The 27,066-nt window shown below is 49.8% G+C and overlaps 2 protein-coding genes across 2 annotated transcripts in view; both read right to left on the bottom strand.

Annotated features, from left to right (window-relative positions):
• Positions 1-631: 631 nt before the first annotated feature.
• Positions 632-3,903, bottom strand: BCAS2 (BCAS2 pre-mRNA processing factor). Its single transcript, XM_071449954.1, has 7 exons — positions 3,746-3,903; positions 3,569-3,661; positions 3,126-3,196; positions 2,882-3,043; positions 2,193-2,243; positions 1,574-1,654; positions 632-1,073 (listed from the first exon to the last, which is right to left on the bottom strand). Exons 1-7 carry the CDS (start codon positions 3,836-3,838, stop codon positions 944-946), a joined length of 681 nt encoding a protein of 226 aa, XP_071306055.1. The 5' UTR covers positions 3,839-3,903; the 3' UTR covers positions 632-943.
• Positions 3,904-4,184: 281 nt separating this feature from the next.
• DENND2C (DENN domain containing 2C) overlaps positions 4,185-27,066 on the bottom strand; it is a 29,742-nt gene continuing 6,860 nt past the window's right edge. Inside the window, 20 exon segments of the mRNA XM_071449953.1 lie at positions 4,185-4,641; positions 5,205-5,291; positions 6,556-6,795; positions 8,379-8,484; positions 9,403-9,444; positions 9,770-9,947; positions 10,296-10,444; positions 11,388-11,528; positions 13,605-13,682; positions 14,009-14,078; positions 14,632-14,741; positions 16,691-16,872; positions 18,869-18,913; positions 19,615-19,711; positions 22,361-22,528; positions 22,901-23,013; positions 23,543-23,691; positions 25,193-25,979; positions 25,982-26,069; positions 26,071-26,109. Of these exon segments, the coding sequence (XP_071306054.1) occupies positions 4,610-4,641; positions 5,205-5,291; positions 6,556-6,795; positions 8,379-8,484; positions 9,403-9,444; positions 9,770-9,947; positions 10,296-10,444; positions 11,388-11,528; positions 13,605-13,682; positions 14,009-14,078; positions 14,632-14,741; positions 16,691-16,872; positions 18,869-18,913; positions 19,615-19,711; positions 22,361-22,528; positions 22,901-23,013; positions 23,543-23,691; positions 25,193-25,979; positions 25,982-26,069; positions 26,071-26,109 (2,901 nt within the window). The 3' untranslated portion in view covers positions 4,185-4,609.

Here is a 27,066-nt window from a genome sequence, read left to right as displayed (position 1 = left end):
AGGGAAAAGGGCACCAGGACATGGAGCAGTGCATCAGGATGGGAGTCAGAGATGGGGACAGGGCAGTGGGAGCAGGAAGATCAGGAATTATTCCCAACATCAGGAACAGGGCAGGAGGTGGCACATGGCAGCAGCTCTGTGGCCACATACAGTGACACACAACTTTCCCAGGCCTTTCTGGGGAAGGCTGTGAGGAGATCAAAGAATGAGAAACAATTCTTATCTTCACTTACTGCACCTGCTATTGTGAACATGTGAGATTTATTTACCGAAGGGTGGTTTCCTAATTAGCCAATGGTGATGGTGTTTGGACTGGAGGACCAATTAGGTGAACCATTATATGATATTTGTATATTATATTTGTATACTATCTATAAAAGCCATGGGTTTCTTAATAATGATATAATATAATAAAGAGATTGATCAGCCTCCTTTGAATCATGGAGTCAATGCCAATTATTACCCAGCTCCTCTGTGGGCACTGCACAGCCCCAGTGCTGCACAGACACTTCCCCACCCCAAATTCCAGTTTCCCCCCACTTCCCCTGCAGGGGATTCTCAGGATCCACCTGGCCCAGCCATCTCCTCTCCACAGCTCTGGGCTTTGGACATGAAGCAGAAACCAGAGAAATAGCAAAACAGGATTTATTAAAGGTGTAGGGGAAAACACAACACAAGCTCCTGCTTTAAGAGCTCCTGCTTTAAGTATAGAAAAAGTGAAACAATTCACAGTACATTTAGTGGTGGCTGTAGTACATTTAAACAGAATGTTTAGAGTCCACCCTACCTCCTCCTAGAATTTAAAACAAGGAAAAGAAAGGATGGAAATACCCTTTTACCACCTCACTCAACTGCAGCTAGAGGTGTCTACAGACACAGCAGCTCCAAAGTGTCTGCTTTGTAGCTTTTAACACATGCAGCACTAAGATAAGTCAGGATTAATTCACTGAAAGTCTTGCTGGATATTCTCCTTGTTTGCTTCTCCATGCTGCTGCTTGATTTGTGAAATTTCATTTTCCAGCTGCACAATAGTTCGTTCAATCTCATAATTTTTACTGACAAGAGAGACCCACCTGGAAGGGAAAAGAAATAAAAAGAGCCTTTAGGTGTTATGTAACAGTCCTCTGGTTAAAAATCAAATACAACCAAATTGCTCCAAAGCAAGCAGAAACACCAAATAAAGCAGTATTCTTCCTAACACATGATAATCCTCAGTTGACATCAATGGTCATTGGAACAACCAAAGTGACAATGAGTAATTTTTAATCCTGTTAAACCTGAAAACACAAAAAAAATAATGACTTAACTCATCCACCAACTGCCAATATTGGGATAAAGAAGAGTTTAAGAGAATTTAGGAAATTTGAAACATCTAATAAATATACCCTCTTCCCACCTGTTGATTCACTCAACCTCAGCAAATACAATATGGAAGCAAACTACAAATATTTTAAAACACTTCCTGCAAAGGAGCAGTATTCTACAGCAGCACCAAAGCATCACTGAATTCCAAGTGAATTTCAAGCAATGGGGAAAGCTGTGGAAGGGTTAACAGAGAAATATCAATACTCACGTGGATTCCATCTCTCTCAGCTTAGCCCCTGCTGTGAGCTGCATGTTCTTCCTCTGCCAGTTCAGGTCTTGAATATTTTTCCTGGGGAGAAAAAGATGTATTTTTATTTCCTCATTTCTTTGGCATCTGCAGTACCTGTTGCTAATTTCCAAGTACACTCAATCCCTAGAAGTACTGCCAGAAAACATTTGTGTAGCCAGGACTGTAATGACAACATCCAGATGGACAAATCTCAGTACAGGGCTGACAGAGAACCCTGAGATAAATAAAAGGCCAAATCCAGCATGAGGGAAGATGTTCTTACAGAGACAACTGCACATTAAATTATCAGTGGTAAAATGAAATTTTACTTCTGGTAACTTCAGGGAGGATTCCACAAATCCAGAGCAGAGGTTCAAACAACAAACACAGAATTTTGAGCAGAACAGACTCATGATACATGATGAATGTGACTGTCTGGGGAGAGCAGGGTCACATTTCTTAATTATTGATTTTACTGAGTCTTTTTCCCTGTGACCATGGCAGCAGCCAGCACATACATCTTCCTCTGTATAGCATGGGGGAGAGAGAAAGGTTCACTTACAATTTCAGTACAAAAATATAAATAAGAATGACCCACCTCAATTTCTGAAGCTCTTTCTGGGCTTGTTCTATCATATGAACCAGGTGCCTGATGACAGAATGCAAGCAAAGCATTAAAAACACACAAATGGTAAATCAGGCCCATTTCAGCTGACATTTAACTTCTCAGAGTTAAGGATCCAACAAGTCCCTGCAGCACCTTGGCCCAGCCAGCAGATCCTTTACCTGCTTTCCTTCTCTCTGAGCTCAGGAACTCCCTGCCTTCTCTCAGTTTGGAATTCCTTTGGCCTACTCTTTTATCTAAGGCTCAGCCAACTCTTCTCAAAAGCGGGCATTAAAATTCTCTGTCTGAAATAGCCCCAGTGCTTCCTGCAGCCACACTCTACAACCTTTTCTTGGCTTTTGAAACAGCTTTCTTACAGCTCCAGGCTAAGTTCAGGATCTGTAGTAACTCATCTTCATTTCCATTACTGAGTTATTCCTTCACAGGCTATCAGTAGCCTTAATTAACACCCACTATCATCAACAACAACCCACAACATTTAAGACTGGGATGTATTAAGACACATGCTGTTTCTTGGCCACAGAGACAGCTTTGAGATCAGCCTCTTCTTTCTCTTACAGGGGTTCATCTGTTCCAGGCTACATTCCAAAGGATTTACACCCAATAAATACACAGAAATTCAACACAGAACTTGGTGTCCAGCAGAGCAGCTGAGGCCTTACTCGTTGTACACCTTCCAGGCATTGCAGCCGTGCCGGGACATGAGCTCCAGGTTCTCAATGCGCACGGCCTGGTGCTCCAGCTGTGCCATGGAATTGTTCACACACTCCTGCCACGCCGTGATGTCGTTCTTCTGCCCGGAGGAGGGGGCGGGCAGCTCGTACCTGCAAAGGGCAGGGGCTCATCTGGGGCACCGGGCACGGCTCACCCCGGGGCACCGGGCACGGCCCTGCTGGTCCCCCTCACCTCTTCATACTGAGCAGCTCCAGGGGCTGCCGGGCCGCCAGGCGCTCGAACTCGTTCCGCATGATCTCGGTCTGTGGGGAAGGCAGCGGTGAGGGACAGAGGGGACAACGAGGGGCGACACAAGCGGGGTGTGGTGGGGAGGACGGGGACAGGACACAAACAGGTAACGGGGAAGGGACAGCCGGGACACGGGGAGAGACATAGGAGGGGTACGGCGGTGGGCACATAAGGGGGGTACGGAAGAGGGACGGGGACAGGACACAAACGGGTAACGGGGGAGAGACACAGGAGGGGTACGGCGGTGGGCACAGGGGAAGGACGGGGACAGGCAGGGTCTCTCCCAGCCAGGTTACGCAGTGGGACAACCGGGCTATGGGGGCGCGGGAGCCCGGTCGCGGTACGGTGAGGGACCGTGCCGGGCTCTGGGAGCCGCCTCAGCTCACCTCGAAGGCGCTGTAGTCGTGCGCGGGCAGGTAGCTCAGGTAGTTCTTGGTCGGCCGGTACCGCCGCGTCTCCTCCTCCACCAGCGCCGCGGCCTAACGCACACGGGCCGTCAGGCAGGCGAGCAGCCCGCCCGCCGCCCCGGCCCCTCCCTGCCGCCGCCCCGGCCCCGCACGCACCGCCTCCCGCACGCCCGGAGCCTCGTAGCCCTGGTCGAAGTAAGGCAGCGCGTCCACCACGACATCCCCGGCCACCAGCCCTGGGCCCGACATCTTGGCCGCGGCCGCGCGCACTGCGCGTGCGCACTCACGCCACGCCCGGTGGGACCGCGCACGGCTAGGGCGCAAGCCCCGCCCCCAATTATCAAACCCCGCCCCTTCCCGGCCCGCCCCTCAGCCCAGGCCCCGCCCCTCCCGGTTGACTCCGGCTCCGGTCCCGCCGCTCCCGGAGCGTTGCCAGGCCTGCGCCGCCCCTCCCGGTGTAATTCCGACCCTGGCCCTGCCCCTCCCTGCCCGGTTCCGCCTCTCCCGGAGCGACTCCACCCCTGGTCCCGCCCCTCCCTGCCCGGTCCCGCCTCTCCCCGCCAGGCCACGCCCCCTTAAGGAACTGAGACACGTGAAGGGTTGGATCGATGGGCTGTTATTGATCCATGGAACTGCTTATCGGTCTATGGAACTGGTTATCGATCCATGAGCTGTTATCAGTCCAGGGAACTGGTTATTGATCCACGTAACTGGTTATCGATCCACGGGCTGTTATCAATCCATGGAACTGGTTATGGATCCATGGGCTGTTATCAGTCCAGGGAACTGGTTATGGATCCACGAGCTGTTATCGATCCATGGGCTGTTATCGATCCATGGGCTGTTATCGATCCATGGAACTGGTTATGGATCCATGGGCTGTTATCAATCCCCATGCCGGTTGTTCCCACAGCTCATGCAGAGCCCCCAGCCCAGCCCGGCCCTCCTGGGGCCCAGCTCAGTCCAGCCCGGGCAGGGTCCATGGTTCCCCCTCCGCCGCTGTCCCGCAGCAGCACCCGGTCACTTCTTCTGGAGGAATTTCATTTTACTGCCTGCAGAGAAAAAACAGCATTGGGAGCTTTAGGTGAGGGTGGGCAGGCCCTGGCACAGGTGCCCAGAGCAGCTGGGGCTGCTCCTAGATCCCTGGCAGTGTCCAAGGCCAGGCTGGGCAGGGCTTGGAGCAGCCTGGGACAGTGGGAGATGTCCCTGCCATGGCAGAACTGGTCCCTTCCCACCCAAATCATTGTGGGATTCTGTGAGCTGGAGACACTCCAGGACTCATCAGGCTGAGAAGCCTGAGGTGGAAAGCCACACATGGGAACCTCTGCCAGCAGACACAACTTCTGTCCCCTGGGCACGTCCTCAGCCCAGACCAAAGTTAAGGAACAAGCGCTCAGAACAGCAACTCCCACAAATTTTATCTAAAGATACAAAAGCTTAAAAAGAAAAGAAAAATCTTACAGTGTTCACTGTCCCCTGAAACAGTAAATGTAAACAAGGGAACCCAGGTGCATAAGGAGAAGAAGGAACCTTCCTCTCCTTTGTAACAAATTAATTATTCCATAGCTACAATTAATTTTAAAAAAATGAACAAAAGCAAGGGGAGTTCCTTTACCAAGACTGCGAAGGATTTTGTTCATTCCAGTTCGTTCCGTCTCTGGAATACGCTCCAAATACTCCAAGGCACGGACCTCAAAAAGGCCTAAAGAGAAAAAAAATTTAAAAATTAAAAATCACTCACCCAATGAGTTACTCCACCTTTTAGCATGTGGCTTCATGATTAACAAGGCCCCAAAAGAAAATCTTGTATGTGGTGTGTGTAAGTTGCAGGATGAAGGAGAAGGGAGAGAGATGGAGAAATTCTTTGCTTTATAAACTGAATTATTTTGAGTAATTACAAGGGCACAGGGCATGTGATTGGTTTGATTCTGGTTTGATTCAGCACAGGGAGCCCTTCCAGGGCCTGTCCAGAGCTCGTCCAGAGCTCCAGAGCCAGGCTGGAGCAGGGAAAAAGCTCCAGAGCAGCAGCTGGGGGGTGAGGTGGCTCTGACGTGCAGGGAGTGAGGCTGGATGGTGGCAGGCAGTGAGGATGGATGGTGGCAGGCAGTGAGGCTGGATGGTGGCAGGCAGTGAGGATGGATGGTGGCAGGGAGTGAGGATGGATGGTGGCAGGCAGTGAGGCTGGAGGGTGGCAGGCAGTGAGGATGGATGGTGGCAGGCAGTGAGGCCGGATGGTGGCAGGCAGTGAGGCCGGATGGTGGCAGGCAGTGAGGCTGGATGGTGGCAGGCAGTGAGGATGGGTGGTGGCAGGCAGTGAGGCTGGAGGGTGGCAGGTAGTGAGGCTGGAGGGTGGCAGGCAGTGAGGATGGATGGTGGCAGGGAGTGAGGCTGGATGGTGGCAGGCAGTGAGGCTGGATGGTGGCAGGCAGTGAGGATGGATGGTGGCAGGGAGTGAGGCTGGATGGTGGCAGGGAGTGAGGATGGATGGTGGCAGGCAGTGAGGCTGGGTGGTGGCAGGCAGTGGGGCTGGGTGGTGGCAGGCAGTGAGGATGGATGGTGGCAGGTAGTGAGGATGGAGGGTGGCAGGGAGTGAGGATGGATGGTGGCAGGCAGTGAGGCTGGAGGGTGGCAGGCAGTGAGGATGGAGGGTGGCAGGCACTGAGGATGGATGGTGGCAGGCAGTGAGGATGGAGGGTGGCAGGCAGTGAGGATGGGGGGTGGCAGGCAGTGAGGATGGATGGTGGCAGGCAGTGGGGCTGGGTGGTGGCAGGGAGTGAGGCTGGAGGGTGGCAGGCAGTGGGGCTGGAGGGTGGCAGGCACTGAGGAAGGTCGCCTGCGGCTCAGAACTGCTTGGGAGCTCAGACAGCCTGTCCCGAACAGGACTGCACTACCCAGGACTCCTGCAGCCTGCTGGGGACACCCCCAAACCCAGCAAAAGGCTGCAAGAAGGCTCCACAAGGCATCACCTTTGGACAGGCTCTTGCTGAGCTCGCGGTCCTGGATGAAGCCGGCGAACATCTGGGTCTCCATGAAGCAGTGCAGGAAGTGGCGCACGGTGCGCGAGCCGTGGCTCTTGCGGAAGGGCTCGCGCTGGAACACGCGCTGGCCCTGCTCCGTCACGCTCATGTGCAGAGAGTAGTGCCCCACGATCTCCACAAAGAACTGCACAAAAGCCTCCGACACCAGGGAGTTCAGGCTCGTGTCACCTGCGGGGAGGACATTTGGCACTTTGGTCATTGCTCTCTGTCCCAGATTGCAAGGCAAGATGTCAAGATGGATTCTGTTTGCCATCTGTATGGCAGTTGTCTTTTGTCAAGTGGGCAGTTTTCCTAATCTCTTCCATAACCACTCCTCCCTCTGGAGAGATAATTATTATTATAATATTAGCAGATAATTATTATTATAATATTATTATCTGCTGATAACAGCTATGGAATGTCCCTGCATGGCTGATAAGAACTACAGCATCCCATTGGGAGCTGTGAGCCCAGAGGGAGGAGCCAAGCATTCCTACCTGGATAGAATCTGGAGATTCTGGAACACCAGCACAGCTTCTGCACTGCATTGCCCAGAGGAACAGCAGCTGCCTCTGCCCCTGGATCTTCAGAGGCAGAGACTGCACCTTTCTCCAGGATCCCTGCTCCAGCAGAACCAGCCCTGGCACTGCAGGAGGGCTGAGCCACAATTCCAATGGTTCTGCTGCCAGCACCCTGACCCACAGGGTGTCAGGCTGGGTTCTGACTCTGGCAGTGTTGGTTTGGTTTACTGCATTGTTTATTTTATCCTTTTACTTTCTTCCCTAGTAAAGAACTGTTATTCCTGCGGGAAATTTTTTTTGCCTGAGAGCCCCTTAATTTAAAATTTATAGCAATTTGTGGGGGGTTACATTCTCCATTTCAGGGGAGGCTCCTGCCTCTTCCTTAGCAGGCACCAGGCTTTCCAAACTAAGACACTCTCTTATCAGCTTCCCTGGGTCTGGATTGAAGGCACTTGAGACAGTAGTTCATGTTTGGACTCAGGTGTTCATTATTTCTTATCAGTAAAACAGTCTCACTACTGTGAGTCCCACAGCTTTTCATTAGCAAAGCACAAAATGGCCAACAATCCCTTGTTACCAGGTCTTTTAAGGCTGAATTGTCCAATTTTAAGAAATCACACCTAAATTATTTGCCCTTTTAACCCAATAAGTGATCCCAAAGAATCTGCAGTGTGGACTTTTCTGTCCAATTACAAAATACCACCCAAACCCATGGAGAAGAAGGAAGAAGAAGGTGAAGAAGTACAACCTGTCTCTGCCCTAAAACCTCCATCTTGTTTCATTTTTGTTACTATATTCTAAAACCCCAAACTCTGAATTTTCCACCCTGTGACATTACACACTTCTAGCCATCTCCACACCCATAATCCCAGTGCTATTAATCAATTTTGGAAGCCTTCTCCACAGCCTTAGGTCAAATGCTCTCTGGTGAGTCTGTGCCTTTCAGCACAGAAAGTTTAAAATTTTCAGCATCCAGGGTTCAACTGGATACAATAAAATTCAAAGCATAAAGGAACTGATGCCGTTGGCCTAAAGGAAACTACAGTTCTGCACACACTAACTGTAAAAAGAGGAACTGTCAGCACACCAAACTTCTCACACATTCACAAGATGTTCTCAGCAAGACCACAGAGAAACAGCTAAAATGTCACTTCTTAGCATTTGGTTCAATTTGCTCATTTTTATCAACTCCATGGTAGAGATCTACTAATGGAAAACATTTTTCCACAGAAATTTTTCCACAGAAAGTACCTTGTGTGTCGCTCTGCTCGTGTGACAGGATTTCACTCCGTTCTTCCAGGATTTGTACAAGTGCAGCCTGCAGTTTGTGGGGCAGGATCTCATCCTCATCTGATACCTACAGACAGAAACAGCCAAGGAAGGATTTTTGTGTTATTCCCATCAGCAGGAGAACCAGGGGGTAGATTAGAAATATTTCTATCATGCCTAAAGCAGTTAGAGAGGAGTTATTCTGTGATATATCTTAAGGCAGACAATATATTTATCTTGCAGCCACAGAAATTAAACACATTTGCTCAGCATGCCCCAAGTAGATTTTATTAGAATCACACACACAACTGGCCACCACACAGACTCAGGCTTAATTCACCAGTAAAACACACAAAAACAACAAAAGTCTGTTGAGAAAATATGACAGGTCTCAATAATATGGTTTAAAAAATCCCCCATTCCTTTAATACCTTTCTCCAGTTGCAGGCTGCAATGCAAAACAGAACAGTGAGGCAAGGAAAAGGAGAAGCAAATATCCTGAGCTAGTAATGAAATCCCCAGCATTTTTATAGCAACTTGTGTCAGGATGCAGAAGCACTTTTGGGGATGTTCAGCAGAGAAGCCCAAGTGAACTGTGATCATTTGTTCCCTAGACTGTCACTCCTGGGAAAAACAAGAACCCAAAGCAACAAACACCCCCCAGCTGGATGAGAGAGGAGGAAGTGCTGTACAGAACAGGGAGAGACAGACAAAAAGCAGCAGAGAATCTTAGGGATCCCCTTCCCCATAAGAAACCAAGTAGGAGTTTTTAAATTCAGCTCAGATAAGCAGCATCTTTGGCTTTGCAGAGCTCTCCACCTCATGCAACCACAACCTTGAAACAAGGATTTGTGAGCCTGTTCCCTCCTCTGTCAGTTCAAAAGGATTACAAGGTATTTCTTCAGCCACTGGAGTCTCCATATGAACACCAGCTTCTCCTGATTTCTTTTTATTATTTTTTTTCATCAGTGTCTTTTCCTGGCATAAACCCACAAGCTCCACTCACCTCTTGCAAGAACTTGTCAGCACAAAGATCAACAATCAGAACCTGGGGAGACAGAAAACACACTGACTCATAACCAGGTATGTTGCTGTATGAAAAAAAAAACCAGGTTTTAATTTGTTTTCTTAGATGCAGGATGTTTTATAATAGGACTGTCACACACAAAACACAAGTTTTGCATGGGTGCAGCCTCTGAGAACAGTGAATATTATTTATTTTTGACAATGCTGGAACATCCTGACATTTATCTGGCAAATTCACCAAGCGGCTCAGAGAACTTTGAGAGTTTATACTCAGACAGAATGCAGAGATTATTCCAGAGAGGTCAACCTCATCCCACTGGCACTGTCTGTGTCTCACATATCCTCACCTCCTCTATGGGCAGGTCCCAGAGCTGTGGCAGGGAGCAGGAGAGGATGCCAATGAGGAATGGGGTCGGAGAGCACACGATGTCGATCATGGAAGCTGGCAGGACAGGGATGTAGGTGTGCTGCCAGGTGAAGGGGTAAAGAGTTGCCACTGCAGCGTGCCCACATTTAGACAGAGTGCTGGAGAGGTGGGAGAAGCACAGGAAAGGTGGTCAGTGTCTCCTTCAGGGCAGGTGTCACTTGTGTACTGTCTGTGCATCAGCAGAGGCCCCATGCACTCAGTTAAGGGGAGCTAAAACCACCATCAAGCCAAGCTAAAGAGGAAACATCCCCTTATCTCCTCTTGTGTAAACAGCATAATCCAAATTCTAGGCATGCACATGCTGTGTGGGGAGTGCAGAAGGTTTTCAAATGGAACTTAACTGCAAAACTAGACAAGCTTGGACATGGGACAGGTCCAAACACAGAAGAAACAATAACATCCAGTGACAGCCTCCCTCAGCAAGAGCCACTCAGACTCATCTTTACCTTAAGTTGTCAGCCACAAAGATGACCCTCCTTTCCAGCAGGAGAGAGGCAAACACCCGGATGGTGTGGGACACACTCAGACACTGCAAGAGGCACTCAAAGTCCACGTGCTCCAGCCTGGAGTCCAAGGGGCGGCACAGCTCCATCACCTGGAGCACACAGACATGGGCAGAGCTGGGGAGCAGCCCAGAGCAGGGATCAGCCTGAGGCAGAGCTCAGCAGCTCCTCCTGAGGGGCAGCACGAGGGACAGGACCCAGGAAAGGGCTGGAGCTGTGCCAGGAGTTCAGGTTGGGAAAGGTTCTTCCTCCAGAGGGTGCTGGGCACTGCCCAGGCTCCCCAGGGAATGGGCACAGCCCTGAGGCTGCCAGGAGAGTTTGGACACCACTCTCAGGAATGCACAGGGTGGGACTGTTGGGGTGCCAGAAGTTGGACTCAGTGATCCATGTGGGTCCCTTCCAGCTCAGGATATTCTCTGAATCCATGATTTTACAGAGAATCCCATGACCCAGACAGCTGGGGCTGCACAGAAGAGTGCTGCACAGGAGCTCTTCATTAAGAAGCAGGGAATCACTTCCATGGCAGATGATTCCACAGCAAACACATCTCTGGGACAGCCTCCCTTCCAACTCCAGAATTTTTTCTTCACACCAGGGACAGGACCCAGGGAAGGGCTGGAGCTGTGCCAGGGGAGTTTAGGTTGGGTATCAGGGAAAGGTTCTGACCCAGAGGGTGCTGGGCACTGCCCAGGCTCCCCAGGGAATGGGCACAGCCCTGAGGCTGCCAGGACTGTTTGGACACCACTCTCAGGAATGCACAGGGTGGGATTTTGGGGTGCCAGGAGTTGGACTCAATGGGCAAGGGGCAGCACAGAAGAGTGCTGCACAGAAGCACTCATTAAGAAGCAGGGAATCACTTCCATGGCAGATGATTCCACAGCAAACACATCCAATTCCAAAACATTGGAAGGGACAGCCTCCCTTCCAACTCCAGGATGTTTTCTTCACACTAATGATTTCCAGGCACCACTGTGCAGTTTGCAAAGAGCCTCTGTGTCCCAGAGAGAGCAGGCAGCTCAGCCTGACCTGTGTTACCTCATCTCCTGCTCCTGGCAGGAAGCTCCTGACGGTGATGGTGCGACCTGGGGCGGGGAACGGCGCCTCCATCACGCTGCGCATGAAGGGGTGAACCAGGGCTGGGGACATCTCCCTCCTCTTCTCCACCTCATCCAGGATCTGCAGGGAAACACACAGAGCCTCCCTCGGGTCACTGCTGCTGCTTGGGGCATTCACATTCTCTGGAAAAATCCCTTTGCCTGGGATTTTTCTCCTGGGAAGCTGAGAAGCCTCAGAGACAAAGGAACCAATAATTATCTGATTTGCTTCTGCTGTGTTTTGCTCCTTTGGAATGTGTTTGGAGATTGTTTACCCACAGGTGATTGTTTCATTGGTTTCATGTGAATTGTTTTGAATCTTTGGCCAATCAGGGCCAAGCTGTGTCAAGACTCTGGAAAGAGTCAGGAGTTTTCATTATTATTTTTTAGCCTTCTGTAAGTATCCTTTCTGTATTCTTTAGCATAGTTTAGTTTAGTATTCTTTAACATAATATAGTATCATAAAATAATAAATTAGCCTTCTGAGAACATGGAGTCAGAACCATCATTCCCCTCCCTGCCATAGGGATCCCTGCAAATCCAAAACCAACCTAAATTTCCCTTGGTGCAGCTTGAGGCTGTGTCCTCTGCTTCTGTCAGTGCTGCCCCTCCTCACATGGCCTGGACACAGAGCCAGGGGCAGCAGGGCCATTCCAGAACTTTGTCACTCTTTCACTAAAAAACTTTTTTCTAATATCCAACCATTAGCATTCATATTCTCTGTAAAAATCTCTTTGCCCGGGATTTTTCTCCTGGGAAGCTGAGAATCCTCAGAGAAAAGGAAAACAATAATTATCTGATTTGCTTCTGCTGTGTTTTGCTCCTTTGGAATGTGTTTGGAGATTGTTTACCCACAGGTGATTGTGTCGTTGGTTTCATGTGAATTGTTTTGACTCTTTGGCCAATCAGGACAGAAAATCTCCAGAAAATTGGAAGATTTAGTTACTACAACAAAGTGGACCAGGATTACATGAGGTGCAGTGCAAAGGACCAAAACATGCCAAACTAACCTCACAGATGTTGCAAAAGCAGGGAAAGAAATCAAGGAGGAAGACACAACTTTGAGGGGAAGATATGAGGGACATGGCATGGATACTTAAAAAAAACATCTTTGCCAAAGTGAAAGCTATAAAAAGGCATGGGATGCCACCAAGTGCAGGGACATGGACCAAAGCTTGCCCAATTGATCCCCACTGAAATCCAAGATTTTGTTTCCCTTCCCAAAAGGAAATAACATTTCCGAGCTGTGTCGAGACTCTGGAAAGAGTCAGGAGTTTTCATTCTTATCTTTTTAGCCTTCTGTAAGGATCCTTTCTGTATTCTTTAGTATAGTATAGTATTCTTTAATATAAAACAGTATTATAAAGTAATAAATGAGCCTTCTGAGAACATGGAGTCAGATTCACCATTCCTGCTTTCATCAGGGCATTCCCAGCAAATACAACAGCTGCTGAGCAGAGGGGAGAATCCATCAGAGCATTCCCATGGAGAAGGCTCCAGCACAGACCCACTGCCCTCTCCCACCTCACTTGGGACCCCTGTGAAATTCATCTCAAACATCTGAACAGTCAAACAGGAACAGCTTCCTGTGAGCACAACTCCCCAGTCTCCTGCTACTGGAAGGAAATGTCCTGTATGTAGTAATCAAATTGTCATTATTTCGAGGAGTTAGGAGGAGCAACACCCATCCTCCTCACTAAGAAACCTCCCTGAAACGCTGTTCTAGAAACTCTGTGCTCAAACAATCAGAACCATCTTTCATCAAAGCTTGCCCCTGTACTCTGCTGCAGTACCTGCCCTTTATCTGCAGCAGCTTTTCCCAGTCCCCTCATCTCCCCTCCTCATGGTGCTACAAAAAACCAGGGGAGATCCAACCCCATCCCAAACTGATTTTCCATTTCCAAGTCACAGGAGAAGAGGATGAAAGGGCACCCTCAGTAACACCAGGTATTAGAAGGCCCTTCCTGGCAGTAATTGCTGAAGGATTTGGCTGACAAGGCTCAGCACCAGGATTTTATTTCCCTGCTCAAAGCAAAGACAGAGAGGAAGCACCACTCTCTTGGGATGAGCTGCAATCACTAAGCCTGGCAGAAGCATCCAGTCACTCTGTGGAGCCTGCAGGCTGTCAGGGCTCAAGGAACAGGCTGTGCCAGCTCACCTTGGAGAAGAGGTTGAAGCAGCCCAGGCGGCTCACGATGCAGTACACCTCGGGCAGGCGCTTCCCTTTCCCTTCTGGCTGAAAGGCAACAGCAACAGCTCTGCTGAGAACAGGGGGGCAAGAACAACCCAGCACCCACACTGCAGCTGATCTGCAGAACTCCTTCTGCTGCAGCCCCCCTACACTTATGACTATGAAGATTCTCAAGGAACACCCAGTTCCAGGAGCTGGTTCATGCCCAGAGCCCATATTGCTATTTCTGGGCACCATCGTGATCCTTCCCTCTGCATCCCAAGGGCTGGCACCACCACAGCAGCACAGGATGGGCAACCCACGTGGGAAAGCAGCCCTGAGTCATGTCCTGACAGTGCTCCCTGCACCCCCAGCCTCCCAGAGATGCTCACCAGGAGCTTCCTGCAGTACCCGAACCAGCGGCTGCCGTCCTCCCCCGTCAGCACGAAGGAAAAGGTTTCACTGGGGAACAAGGCAGAGTCAGGGTTAAATTCACCACACAGCCCAGGGGACAGGTGACAAAGCACACAGACTCCTTCTGGTCATGCTGACAAGGGCCAAAGCATGATTACAAGGACTTTGGGATCTGTTCAGGGTAAAAACTTGCACTCCATGAGCTTTTCCAGCTCTCCTCCTTCCCAGCTCCTCTCACTGAGCTTTTCCATCTCCCCTCCATCCCTGCTCCTCTCACTGAGCTTTTCCATCTCTCCTCCATCCCAGCTGCTCTCACTGAGCTTTTCCAGCTCTCCTCCATCCCAGCTGCTTCCCCACTCAGCCAAGGAGCAGCAGAAGCACTTCCAGCCCCAGCAGCTGGCCTTGGACAGATTTTTCCTCCTTACAGGAAAGGCAGCAGCAGCTCTCTAGCCCAGCTCCACACCTCATCCTCCCTCCTAGCACAGGGATTTCCTGGATCCTTTCCCCTTTTCCCCTGCTCTGACTGCAAAATCCTCTGGCACAGTCCAAAGCTTTCAGCATTGCCTGTCTCAGTCACAAGTATTCAAAACCAAATCTTTACCTTTTAAGGTCTGATGAAGGGAACCAGTCTTTGGGATCTGGAAAGCAGAATTTGGGAATGACCTTTAGCCTCTCTTCAGTATCCTTTGATGGTCTGAAGGGATGTTCAGGCTGGAGGGGTAACAGATGCATTTGAAGTCACTGAAGCTGATGCACAGCTGCAGCATTTAAAATACAGAAAGCATCTTCCTGACACTTCCAAAGGCTGATCCATCACACAGCTAATGCACAGGTACAGGAGAATATGTTCTGACCATTAGCAGATTCCCAGTTCCCTCTTGTATTTCTCCAGCTGATTGGAGCTTTGTAAAATGGCCCAGCTTGGCAAGGACAGAGTGATGATCTACAAGCATGGCTAAGCTAACTGGAAAATGAATGTAGAAATGAGCCCCCAAATGATGGCTGGGTCAGCCTGCCTTGGTTCTACCCCTGGAAGATTTGAAAACACTATTAGGAACAGGAATGTGCTCAGCTTTTGATGTGCAGATTACTCATAACTGAAATGCAGAAAGTGTCCCTAAATCACCTATTCCAGCCACATCACATGTGGGTTCAAATCAAATCCCTCAAGGACTCCAGGACACTTTCAATGATCAAAACTGCTCAGAAAGGGCAAAAAAGGGTGTTCAGATAAGAGGCTCCATAAGAAATGTAAGGAAATTTTACACATTTAAGTAGGAAATGCCCCTGGGAAGTGGAAAGTTTATTGCATGGAGTTGATTTTAAGCACATCCAGGCTATTCCAGTGTCCCAAGTGTGACAGCACAAAGTGTTAGGAAAACAGAACAGCATTTTGACAGAGTAACAGTTGTACAAAAGCTTAGATGTCCTTGGGCACACAGCCCAAAGCAGAGGGTGACAGCAGATGACTTGGAAGCAAAGCTAATATTAGAAGGGAGACACCCAACCTGACCCACTGTCCCATCTAAGCCACTCACCAAAACACTTTCCCTTGAGCAGAAAATACATAAATCTGAGAAAATATTTTTGTGTGTGTCAGTGCCTTTATAAAAGCCAGTAGAGAGCAGGAGGGGAACCCTGCAGTGCCCTTCCCAAAGGCAATGGACAGACTGAGAGGCTGCACCAGGGAAAAGCCAAACCTGCTGCACTCCTTTCTTTCTCCCAACACCCCAGAGTTTGTAATTTTAGCAGGTATTATTTGGGTGTGCTCAGTTTTACCCACTAAATTAACACTGGGCACTCTTTCTGGCTGTAGTTCCTTATTCATCTTGTCAACCCAAGGCATTTACACACTTAAGACACTGGAGTTATTTGCACACAAATCCTTTAGGCAGCAGGAACTGGGACACTGTGGGACCTGCTGGGGTCCCACACAAGCTCCCTGAGTGGATGTGACATCTCCTCTGTGTGGATGACATGCAGATGCCTCAATCACCCCTGGCTTTCTGATGGCACAGCCAGAATTGCTGGCTCTGTTCTGTTTTCAGTGGAAAGCAGCAGGTATGAGCCCAGACACTGAATATTCATCTCAATCTGGTATCACACAAACACCAAGGCTCCATCTCAGCTTCCCAATTTAGTTCACTGAGCTATAATTCACTCACACACTGGTTTTGCCACCCATTTGGGCTGAACACTTATTTCAAAGGGCTTGGTTTAGCTTCAGCTTCCACAGCTCTCCTGGTTTTGGGGGCTTCTACAAACAGCTTTGCCATTTTTTAATTATTCTTTTTCAAAACAGTACAAATAAGCATAAAAGCCCTGGGATTCCAGTTCCTGTGTGCCATCAGTGCCTCACTCCTTGTTTGTAAAGGACAGACTGCCAGGATGAGGACAGAGCTCTTCACTCCTTCCTCTCCTTCAGCTGGTATCAAATACCCCACGACTTCATCAAATTTGAATTAAGTAGGAAAAAAGCAGATCAAAAAAGACAATAAACTCATTATCAAGACACATATCCAACAACCTCCTGACACCACACATCAGGTGTGTCACAGAGCAAAGTGCCTCACATCTCAAACCCAGATCCTGACCAGTGCAGTTCAGGAGGGGAAACAGAGCTGAGCAGTTCCCTGGGCAGGTTCCCACACATCTCCTACCTTGCTGGGGAACTGCTGGATGATGTGTGGTGTGTAGGTGACCTCAGATGCTTTCTTGTGCAGGGACACCACCACGAAGAGCTCGAAGAGCCTCTGCTCCTGGAGCTCGATGAGATCCCTCTCCAAGGTCTGGTAGTGCGGGTTCCTCTTGGAGGGCAAGCGCCTCAGGCACCTGTGGCGACCTGGGGAGAGCAAAAAACCCCAAAGCAGCCTGAGCTGGCACTGCCACACACCTACAGGGCACAGGAGAGGACTCAGCAGTGCCATCAGAGTGGGGAAAGAGATGGGTGGATTTGCCCAACATCCAAATGCTCCCCATGGGATATAAAATCTGTGTCAGCTCCTTGTGCACAGAGCTGATCTTCCCCCAGGCAGGAAGGAAATAACCTCAGATTCCACTGGAGGAGGTTTAGATTGGATATTAGGGACAATTTCTTCACTGGAATGATTGTTGTCATTGGAGCAAGCTGCCCAGGGCAGTGGTGGAGTCACCATCCCTGGAGGTGTTTAAAAAATGCCTGGATGTGGTGTCACAGACGTTTTCTGAAAAATCCTTTCCTTAAGATTTTTTCTCCTAAGAAGTTAAGAGACCTCAAAAGCAAAATGTAAACAATAATTATCTGCTGCTGTAAAATGCAACAAGTAAATCTGTGATTGTCTCATGCAGTTGTTTCTAATTAATGGCCAATCACAGCCCAGCTGGCTCAGACTCTGTCCGAGCCACAAACCTTTGTTATTCATTCTTTCTTTTTCTATTCTTAGCCAGCCTTGTGATGAAATCCTTGCTTCTATTCTTTTAGTATAGTTTTAATGTAATATATATCATAAAATAATAAATCAAGCCTTCTGAAACATAGAGTCTGAGCCTCATCTCTTCCCTCATCCTCAGACCCCTGTGAGCATGGTCACAATGTGGCATTTGAGGATGTGGTTTAGTGGTGAGCACGGTGCTGCTGCTGGGTCGATGACTGCACTTGATGACCTTAGAGGTCTTTCCCAACCTTAACACTTCCAGGATTCTGTGATTCAGACAGGAAGCGTTGGCCTGCAAATCCAAAATTCTGCAAATTTGCAGCTCTGCACATTCCCCCTGACAGATACTGAAATTTCTCCTGCTGCCCTGATGTTCTTCCACATCTCAGAGTGGCACAACAGGGTTCCAGGGAGTGAAGCTGCTCCATGCAGGTCAGGAGCTGCCAGGACTCAGGGAGCCACTCCAAACACCAGGGGCACTCAGGAGAGGCAGAGGCACCCCCAGGCTGGGCTGTCCTGACAGGCAGCACAGGCTCACAAGCACAGGCACAGCCCTCTGACGTCAGGAATTCCTGTGGCCCAGGCACTGTGACACATTCTAGACACTCAAACAACTCTTCCATCAGGCAGTGACTCAATCTTTCTGAAGAAATCTCACTATTTCTGCTGAGATTCTTCACTCTCCACTATTCTCCTTCACACACACAAAAAAAAATGGAATTTCACTTTTCATTCTAAGTTAAAGCCTTTTGAATGTTTCCCTCCAAGTAAATGAAACACTTAAAATAAAATCATAGAATAGCATCACAGAATTCTAAGAATCTTTGAATGTTTTGGGTTGAAGGGACCTCAAAGCTCATCCAGGTCAACCCCCTGCCATGGCAGGGACACCTTCCACTATCCCAGGCTGGCCTTGGACATTCCAGGGATCCAGGGGCACCCACAGCTGTGCCAGATCCTTCTGTTTAATCTGTCTTCACATGGAAGCTAAAACCAAGTAGGTGTTTCAGGTGTGGAGTCTATGCTCCAGCTCAGAACATTGGAACCAGACAAATACCCAGGTGAATTCTCCCCAGAGGAAAGGACATTTCACAGCATTACAGAAAACAGAACCAAGGGAAGGAATTAGGAGGGAGATAAATTTAAGCAGCAGCAGCAAAGGTGATCAGGAACAACCTCCTACCAGCCCAAAAATGACTCTGCTTCTGCTGACTGGCAGAGTAGTGGCATTAAACATCAAGGGCTCAGGGAAAGGGCAGAAACTGAGGTTGGTTTGTCACAGCAGCAGCTGCCAGACTTGGCCATGTGGCCTCTGAGAGGCTCCCTGGCCCTGTCTCAGCAGATTCCACACGTCAGCTCATCCCACCAGGGCCTCAGCCAAGGGTGCAGTGCTGTGGGACAGGACCAGCCCTGTGATTCACTCACTTTTGGGCTGATTTTCCGTATCGCTTTCGTTCCCGCTGGTTTCACCTGAAACACACACAGTTTTCACTTATTAACCATGCAGAAGGAAGATGGGCAACACCCAAAGTTGGGAAAGAGAGACAACCTGAGACTCATCACATCAACATCCTTCAGGGCTGCCCACCAATCCTGCCCAAAGCACCAGCCAAGGACAGCTGGAAAATGTGTTACAACAGCAAACTGCAAAAAGCAGAGCTGATATCAAGGCAGAGCTGATATCAAGGCAGTGGTGCCTTCAGGTCAGCTGAACATGGGCACAGAACACAAACCAGCTGGTTGGTTGAGCTGCTAGAAAACTTAACAGAGCTGCTGAACAGAATAACTATAGATAAAACCCCTCTAACTATAAATAAAGACCCTACTATAAATATAAATAAAGACCCTACACAGTCAGAACAAGGCACACAGATAATGAGTGCAGGAGTCACTGGTAGCTCTCATGATAGGTGGTTTTTTGAGGAATTTTTGCTTTAATCTGCTTTTTTGAAAAAGCACTTTTAACCCAGGCTCAGAATCCTCCCCTTGTGACAGTGTTAGTTAAACTTGGGTTAGGCAGGTGTCCCTTGAGCTGAAAGCTCAATTCCAGCCACAAGTGTGGGGTTTGCACTGCTGTGTCAGCATGAGGTGGTGGTGCCAGGCCAGGGGCAGGGGAATTGTGCCCCTCAAGGTGTTCAGAGCACAGACAGTGGTGCTGGAGACCCCAGTACCTTTCACTGGAGCTGTTTCTCTCCCAGCAGGACTGAGCAGCTTCACCTTCTTCTTTCCACGCTTGGAATCAAAGATCTCCTGTATTTTTAGCACCAGCTGAAAAGCAAAGCAGAAGGAGAGGTTAATGTGGGGGTCCAGAGAAGGCTCCAGGTGCCAACAGGAGGGCAGCCCAACAGCCACCACCCAGGACCTGGGGAAAGCTGCCCAAACCCTGCAGGAACCCTGGCTCAGAGGTTCCTTCTAACCCAGCTCACTGCATAAAGAATGAGCACAGATTTCTGCTGCAAGAGAGAGATCCCTGTCAGCACAGCTCAAAGCTGACACCAGACTGTACAAGCACTCTGCAAACTGTCACACTTGCCTTCCCAAATAGAAGTGACAAACTGTCTGGCATCAGATCTCCATCTTCTATGCAAAGGCACCTGCAAGAACATCTCAAACCCTGCAGCACAGAGGACTCAGAACAGGCTCCCCAACTCCTTCCAAGGCCAGAAAAAGCAGAGCTCTCTCACTGTAGCTTGGGGGTTGGGTTTTGGGTTTGCTGCTGTGGTTGATGTCAGCTCAAGTCTCCTAAAGCACAAGGGAGGCTGCTCCAAGCACAAGCCCTGCTCCAGGTGTTTGCTGGAATGAGAGGATGATGGACTCAGAGTACCCTGCTCTACTGGAAGGTGCCCATGGCCATGGCAGGGGGTGGAATGAGGAGCAATTTAAGGGCCTTTCCACCCAAACCATTCTGTGATTTTGCACAAATGAAGACAGACAGTAGGACAGAAAAATGGGTCTGTGCTGCAGGACCACCCACTTGGTACAGTGGAAGAAAACAGCTGGGTAAAAGCACAGCCCAGTGCAGACTAAGCACAGACATGAAAGAAGGGTCAGCACCTTAACACTCTGCAGTGGTGCTGGCAATCCTCCTTCCACTGGCCACAGCAGCCTGAGAGCCAAAGTCCTGTCACTTTCTGTGTCCCTGTCACTGCCTGCTCTGTGCTTTCCCCTCACCTGCCACTGCCCCAGGGGCTCCTGACTCCCCACATCAAAGGCGGCTTCATGGCAAGAGGGATTTACCCTAAATGCAGGGAGCAGGTCAAGTTCATTCCTGCCTCAAGAATTCATTAAACTGAACACAGGAGGGTGGGGCCCAGCCATTTGTCATCACAAATACAGCATAAAAAGAAATATATTAAAGAGAACCTGTTTGTTCAGCTCAAGTGTTTAATCCCCAGCTCAGCAATCCAGGCTTAGGTTCTGCTTTTTCAATGGATTTCTCCTCATTTTCTGCCTCAGCACTGAGGGAACAAACAGCCCCACTGCAGAGAGCACTGCTCCTCCTGCCAAACCTGCCTTCTTTCCCTTTTTACCCAGCCTTACCTAGGAGATCTTCATTTCTGTCCTGATTTTTGTGCAGCTGAGTCACCACCCTGGGTGTGTTTAAGGCAGCCATGTGTTTCTTAGGCAAAAGGTTTTGTCTTTTTAGACCCCATTCCTTTTCTCAACCTTTCAAACAATCTTGGCTCAATTCCTCGTGAGCAAAGAGAGTAAAGTGCTCTTCCTGCATGTAAATTGTTACCAGATTTTTGGAATAGGTTTGCTTTAGGAGAACATTTTATTTTCCCCTCTCCAAATGAGAGATACTCTCCATCACAGCATTTTTATAATCTTGCCATCTCCTTCCTGATTTTCCAGACCTAGAATTTGTTTAAAAACACAGACAGAAGTTACTTGATACTCCAAAGCACTTTAAAGGTTTGAAAAGTCCTTTGCAGCTGTCCAACTCTACCTCACAGTCTTGTGCAATCTGAGCAAATACACGTGATTTTCAGATGAAATAAAGATCTGCTGAAGTGAAATGGTTTTACCACAGCAAAAATAAGCCCTTCTCACTACCACAACTGGAATTTGAGTCCCATGCACCAAGTGCCACCACAGTGGCAGCTGCAGCTGCCCTTCTACAGCACATGGTGCCTCTTGTCACAGAGGGATGTGAGCTTGTAACCAACAGGAGGATCCAGAAACCTTCCCAAGGCACCAAACCGAACAGTTCTCTATGTGAAGGTGGATTAAAAGCCTTCCTCACCCCTCTGGCCTCAGCAGCACAATTGTCTTTGCAGCCAGGCAGGAGGGAGAGGCCAGAAGGGACAGCTGGATGAGGGCTTTGTGAAATGCTCTTATCCCTGAGAGCTCCTCTGCACCCTTAAACTGTGAAACAGCTGTTCCTGGTGCCAGTCCAGAACTCCTGGCCAACATTCCAAGTAACCAAGGGCCCCACAGCTCTCCCACAGCTCAGGGGCTGCAGTGCAACACCAGGATCAGCCTGGGAAGGAAGGCACTGGGAGCAGGGACACGTGCACACAGCATTACAGAGCTGCCCCTGGAGCTCTCCAAGAGCACAAAGCCAGCACCAACACTCCATGGAAACACTGGGAACAAGGCTTAGGTGACAAAGCACGAGGAAGGGCTTGTGCTCACACACAGCCCTGACCTCCAGGCCAACACTGAGCACTCTGTCTGCCCACAAAAACACCACTGTGATTCCTGACCAACAAAACCAGCACTGTCCCAGCTGCAACTGGCACTCAGACCCCCAAACACCAGCCCTGGCACTTGGAGAGGGAATGGCTGGAGCAGCAGTGCCAAGCAGCAATCACCTGCCTGGCCCACAGCTCTGTGGCCACTCACAAAGCACTTGGAAAGCAGCAAAAGCTTGAAATGCCAGGCAAGAAGTGAAGTTTTACATTTGAATCTCACCCAGGGCAGGTTCTTTCTCCTGCTGGCAGCCTCCACTGCTCGGAACAGCTTCCACTCAGACAGAGTGACAGGCAGGGAGGTCTCCCTGCCCACCTTCCCTTGGAAATTTGTCTGGGAGGGCTTCAGCTCCAGTGACTTACGGCTGAGGAAGGGAGGTTTTGGGGGAAGCTGGAAAACAGAACAGAAGAGATAGTGAAGCATGAGAGAGATAGTGAAGCATGAGATGCAGCTTTGGTCCAAGGTCACAGGCAGAGGAGTCACATTACAGCTGGTAAATCTGCTCTACCAAGCTCTCCATCCCACCTCCCCGCTCAAGCATCTCACCAAATCTTTCTTGTTCCTACTCTGTTGCTCCTTAGCAGCTCAATCAGCTGCCATGGCTGTTCATTATTTACATTATACATTATTTACATTCATAATAAGCTACAGAACAATAAGGCAAACCAATGACTTGCAGAGTGGAATGTGAGGCTGAGCACAAACGAGGGCTCTTGTGGGAATGGTTCTGAATAGTTCTGACCCTTTAATCCCCCACCCTACCTTGGGAGCCCCTCTGATGCTCTGGGGAGGGGGCAGCTTCCAGACAGATGGGACCTTCCACAGGGGCAAGGGCAGTGCTCTGATATCTTCATAAGGGTGTTCTTTTGTAGGACCTGGAAAATGCATTGGATGGGGGTTTATGGAAGGAGACAAAGCCCTGTAATTTCAGCCAGGGATATAAGAGGGGAGAGTGTGCCAATAACAGGGCCTGTGAGACCTGTTTGAAGTTGGATGAGGTTCCCACCACATCCTTCTAACCCACTGCCATCAGCTTGGCAAACTGCACAGGGACTCAGCAGAACAAAACACTTCTTCCCCTGCAGAGCAAGCAGCTCTATTGCAAAGCAGCTCATTTTGGCAGTGTTCACACGATCTCTGTGCAACACTCAAGCAAAGCATTCCAAGGGCTAATAAAGAAATCACTTTAGCACAGGCCAACTCCAGTGACCTCCAATGACATCTGAAATCAGGCTGTTCACGTGCAGATGTCACCAACACCAACAAAGAACCCCAGATGGGGAAGACCTTAAAAACCCCAGAGCCGGAAAGGGCCTCAACACATCCTCACCCTCACTCCTCCCTCCCCAGCACAACTTCCACCCTTACCCACAGTGAGGACACCCCAGAAGCCCAGGCACATACAGATAATGTCCTCGTAGATGTTGTCTTCAGACTGAGTGCAGAGCAGCCTGGATCCTGCAGTGCCATTGCTCTCCTCCCGGGGCCTGTGGGAGCCGCCGCCCGCCGGCCGCTTGCGGAAGCCCTGGATGTCCTCAAACTCAAAAGATTTCCTAGAGGAAAACCAGGGTGATTTCTTCTAAAGGCACCTGCTGGAGCTGCTGTCTGCAGTCCAAACACAGTGTGGCCCTCCCTGGGACCACCCAGCATAGGATACTCCACTCTGGGCTCGCATTTCCAAGGGTTGAGGTCTAAGCCCAGGCAGCAGCTCAGCCCCTCACTCCCAGCCCATGGGATGGGGGAGAGAATCAAAGGGTAAAGAGAGAAAATGGGTCAAGATGAAGACGGTTTGGAAGGTAAAGCAAAAGCTGCACAAGCAAGGAAAACAAAACAAGGGATTCATTCCCCATTTCCCTCGGTGCTGAGCCATGTCCAGGGGCTCCATCATGCATAACAGTGACTTGGGAACACAAACTCCAAATTTCCCCCCTTTCTGCTTCTTCCCCAGTTTTTACTGCTGAGCAGAACATCACAGGGTCTGGAACATCCTTGGGATCAGCTGTCCCCGCTGTGTCCCCTCCCAGCTCTGCATGAGCACAGCTCACACACTGCTATGTTACCAACATTTTCATCACAACCCCCAAACACAGCAGCACACAAGATGCCAAGAAGAAAATTATCCCAGTCAAAGCCAGCACACCAAGTGAGTCCTGCTCACTTACTCTGGGAGAGTAATTAAGTAAGAAAGGGAGCAGGAGGCTCCATGGCCAAGCACACTCCAAGCAGGCATGGCCAGCCCCATCCTGTCAGAGGCAAGAACCCAAACCATGTTTTGCAGACTTGCAGCAGCTCAGAACCAGGGCACTGCTTCCTACTGGCCTCTCCTACTCATGCTCAAGGTGCTCATGCATTTGTGGGTTGGCATTTCCATCCACTTGGCCACTATTTTGAAATCAGGGCACTGAGGTGACAGAAGAGCTGGCAGGGATTTAGCCCATCACAATCATAAAATCTGGGTTGTTGTTGCACACTTTGCCACAGTGGAAGGTTTCAGAACCTCAAGCCACATCTCTGCACACCAGCCTAGCACAGGCAGCTCACCTCTGAGCAGGATTTGCATCAAGCCACCTCAGAAGGGTATGGGAAAGAGGGAAAACCAGCCAAACCTACTGCAAGAGCAGTACCCACAGCCTCCAGCCTAAAGTAACAAGAGAAACTTTCACTGCCAGAAAAACCAAACACTCAGCAGCCACAGTGCCCCAAGAGAAAGCTACTCTGCCATCCCTAAAGTGCAGCTGAGGCAAGCAGCAGGCAGGGAGCAGGCAGGGAGCAGGCAGGGAGCAGGCAGGGAGCAGGCAGGGAGCAGGCAGATCTCTCCCTTGGGTCACTCCACTCTGCTCTAAGGTGTGGGCTTCTGTTTGGAACCTGGAGCCTTCTTTGCAAGACTGTCAGCAGCAAAAGCAGGATACTTTCACCCAGGAACATCCCTTCCCCATGAAAAGAGGCATCATCACTAGCAGCACTCCACAAGGACATCATGCCAAGCAAGCTGCTTAAACCCACCTAGAAAGTAATTTAAATAAATATTTCAGACATGAGAGATGAACTATGTACCTCTGGGCTCTCCCTCTGATCCTCCTGCTGGCTATTTTCTTCTCAGGGTTGTTGGAGGATGACACCAAGTCCTTTCCACACTGTTTTTGCAGGGGACCTTCCCTGGTGGCACTGGCAGCTCTACGACCCCCAGCACCCTTCTCTGCCAGGTAGCGGAAAGTCCTGCGGGGTTTGGGGGGTGGATCAGGAGCTGCCTCCTCCTCCTCTTGCCCCTCAACCTCAGAGTAAATGTTCCTCAAGCTCCTCTCTGCCCTGCAGAGAGCGTCCACTCCTTTGATTTGAAGTTCTCTTTCCGTGGAGCCAGAGCTGCCTCGCTTCCTCTGGAGGTCCAAGGCAACAGGAGAGGCTCTGCCAGGCAGGGGGGGATCTGCTCTCCTCCAAAGAGCTTGTGAGGTATAGAAGTTCCCTGGGGGCAGTGTCACCCCTGGGCTCAGGAAACCTGTTTGCCCCTCTCCTTTCTCCTTGGCTGGGGAAGCTGGGCCACCACAGCATCTCCGTGCATCTTCCCTGAAATCCAACCCCAGGCTCTTGGGATCTTTAGCCCCAGCCCTTCTGCCATTCTCTGTGCATTCTGCCTTCACTTTGGGTAGTGCATTGCAGCTGGGATCATACTTGACTCCAAAGTCCTTGAGCTGCTGCCTGTCCTTGCTGGGGCAGCCCCTTGTCCTGCCCTCCCACTGCGAGATCTTCTGCTTGATGTTGCGGCAGTGGCTGCGGGACAGGGTCTGGCTCTGCACGGCCCCACGGGTGAAGCTGCTGTCCCCAGCCCCCACGGGGTGCATGGCAGTGCCAGGGGGCTCACACACAGCCCATGCCCAGCCCTGGCCACGTCCTGCTGTGTCCTGCACACATCAAAGCTGGCAGCACGCTCCCAAGTGGCCCGGCGGTGTCACAGAGTCCGGGCTGGCTGCTCCGACCTGTGGGTAAAACACAAGAGCCATCAGCTGCAGCTGCACCCTGTGGTAATCACAAAATTTGGGGGAAAATGGTGGAAATTTGGGAAAAAACGGTGAAAATTAGGGGAAAAACGGTGAAAATCGGTGAAGAAATGGTCTAAAAATGGAGAAAACGGGGTTAGAAATGGAGAAAATGGACCCCAAACCCAGCTCCTCCACCTTCACCGTGTAGATGGCACTTCCTGAGGAGAAAAATCATAAAAATGGGGAAAAATATGAAAATTGGGTTAAAAACGGTGGAAAAAATGAGGAAAATTGGATTGGAAATCACCCCAAATTGATCCCAAAACCAGCCTGAACCCAGCTCCTCCACCTGCACTGTGTAGATGTCACTTCCTGGGGAGAAAAATCAGAAAAATGGGAAAAATGGTGAAAACATCCTCTGAGCAGAGAGAGACAGAGCTCTCCCAGGATTTTCCTGGGAAGACGTGAGAAAGCTCAGAGAAAGAATTAAAACAATTCTTATCTCAATCTCTGCACCTGGCAGGCAATCTCTGTTTGTCAAAGAAGTTTACAAGAAGGAGTTTTCCCTTCTTGACCAATAGGTGAGAGAAGATTCCTAAAGGCCAATCAGGTCTTAGGTCCACCATTATTTCTATAAGAACTGTGGATTTCTAATAATAAAGTGCTTTTTCATGCTTTCTGATGATGGAATTTCTGTATCACCTTTGTGTGTCCCTGATACCCCTTCCAGCAGCTCCGTGCATCTTCCCTGAAATCCAGCCCCAGGCTCTTTGGGGTGACAGCACCTCAGCCATGCTCCCCACCCCAAAGTCCCAGCTGCTCCCTGGCAATTGCTGCAGAACATTCCTCCCCAAATCCCATCCAGCACGTGCTCAGGACAGGCTTCCAGAGCTCCCTCCCCACAGGGTCTGTTTGTGCACACATGGAAAGGGAGCTGAGGCTTCACCGGCTCCA

The sequence above is a fragment of the Agelaius tricolor genome, unplaced genomic scaffold (assembly GCF_023055355.1).
Source record: "Agelaius tricolor isolate 1412-34295 unplaced genomic scaffold, bAgeTri1.0.p SCAF_30, whole genome shotgun sequence".
Taxonomy (NCBI): Eukaryota; Metazoa; Chordata; class Aves; order Passeriformes; family Icteridae; genus Agelaius; species Agelaius tricolor.
This window is presented reverse-complemented; position numbering and strand designations above follow the sequence as displayed.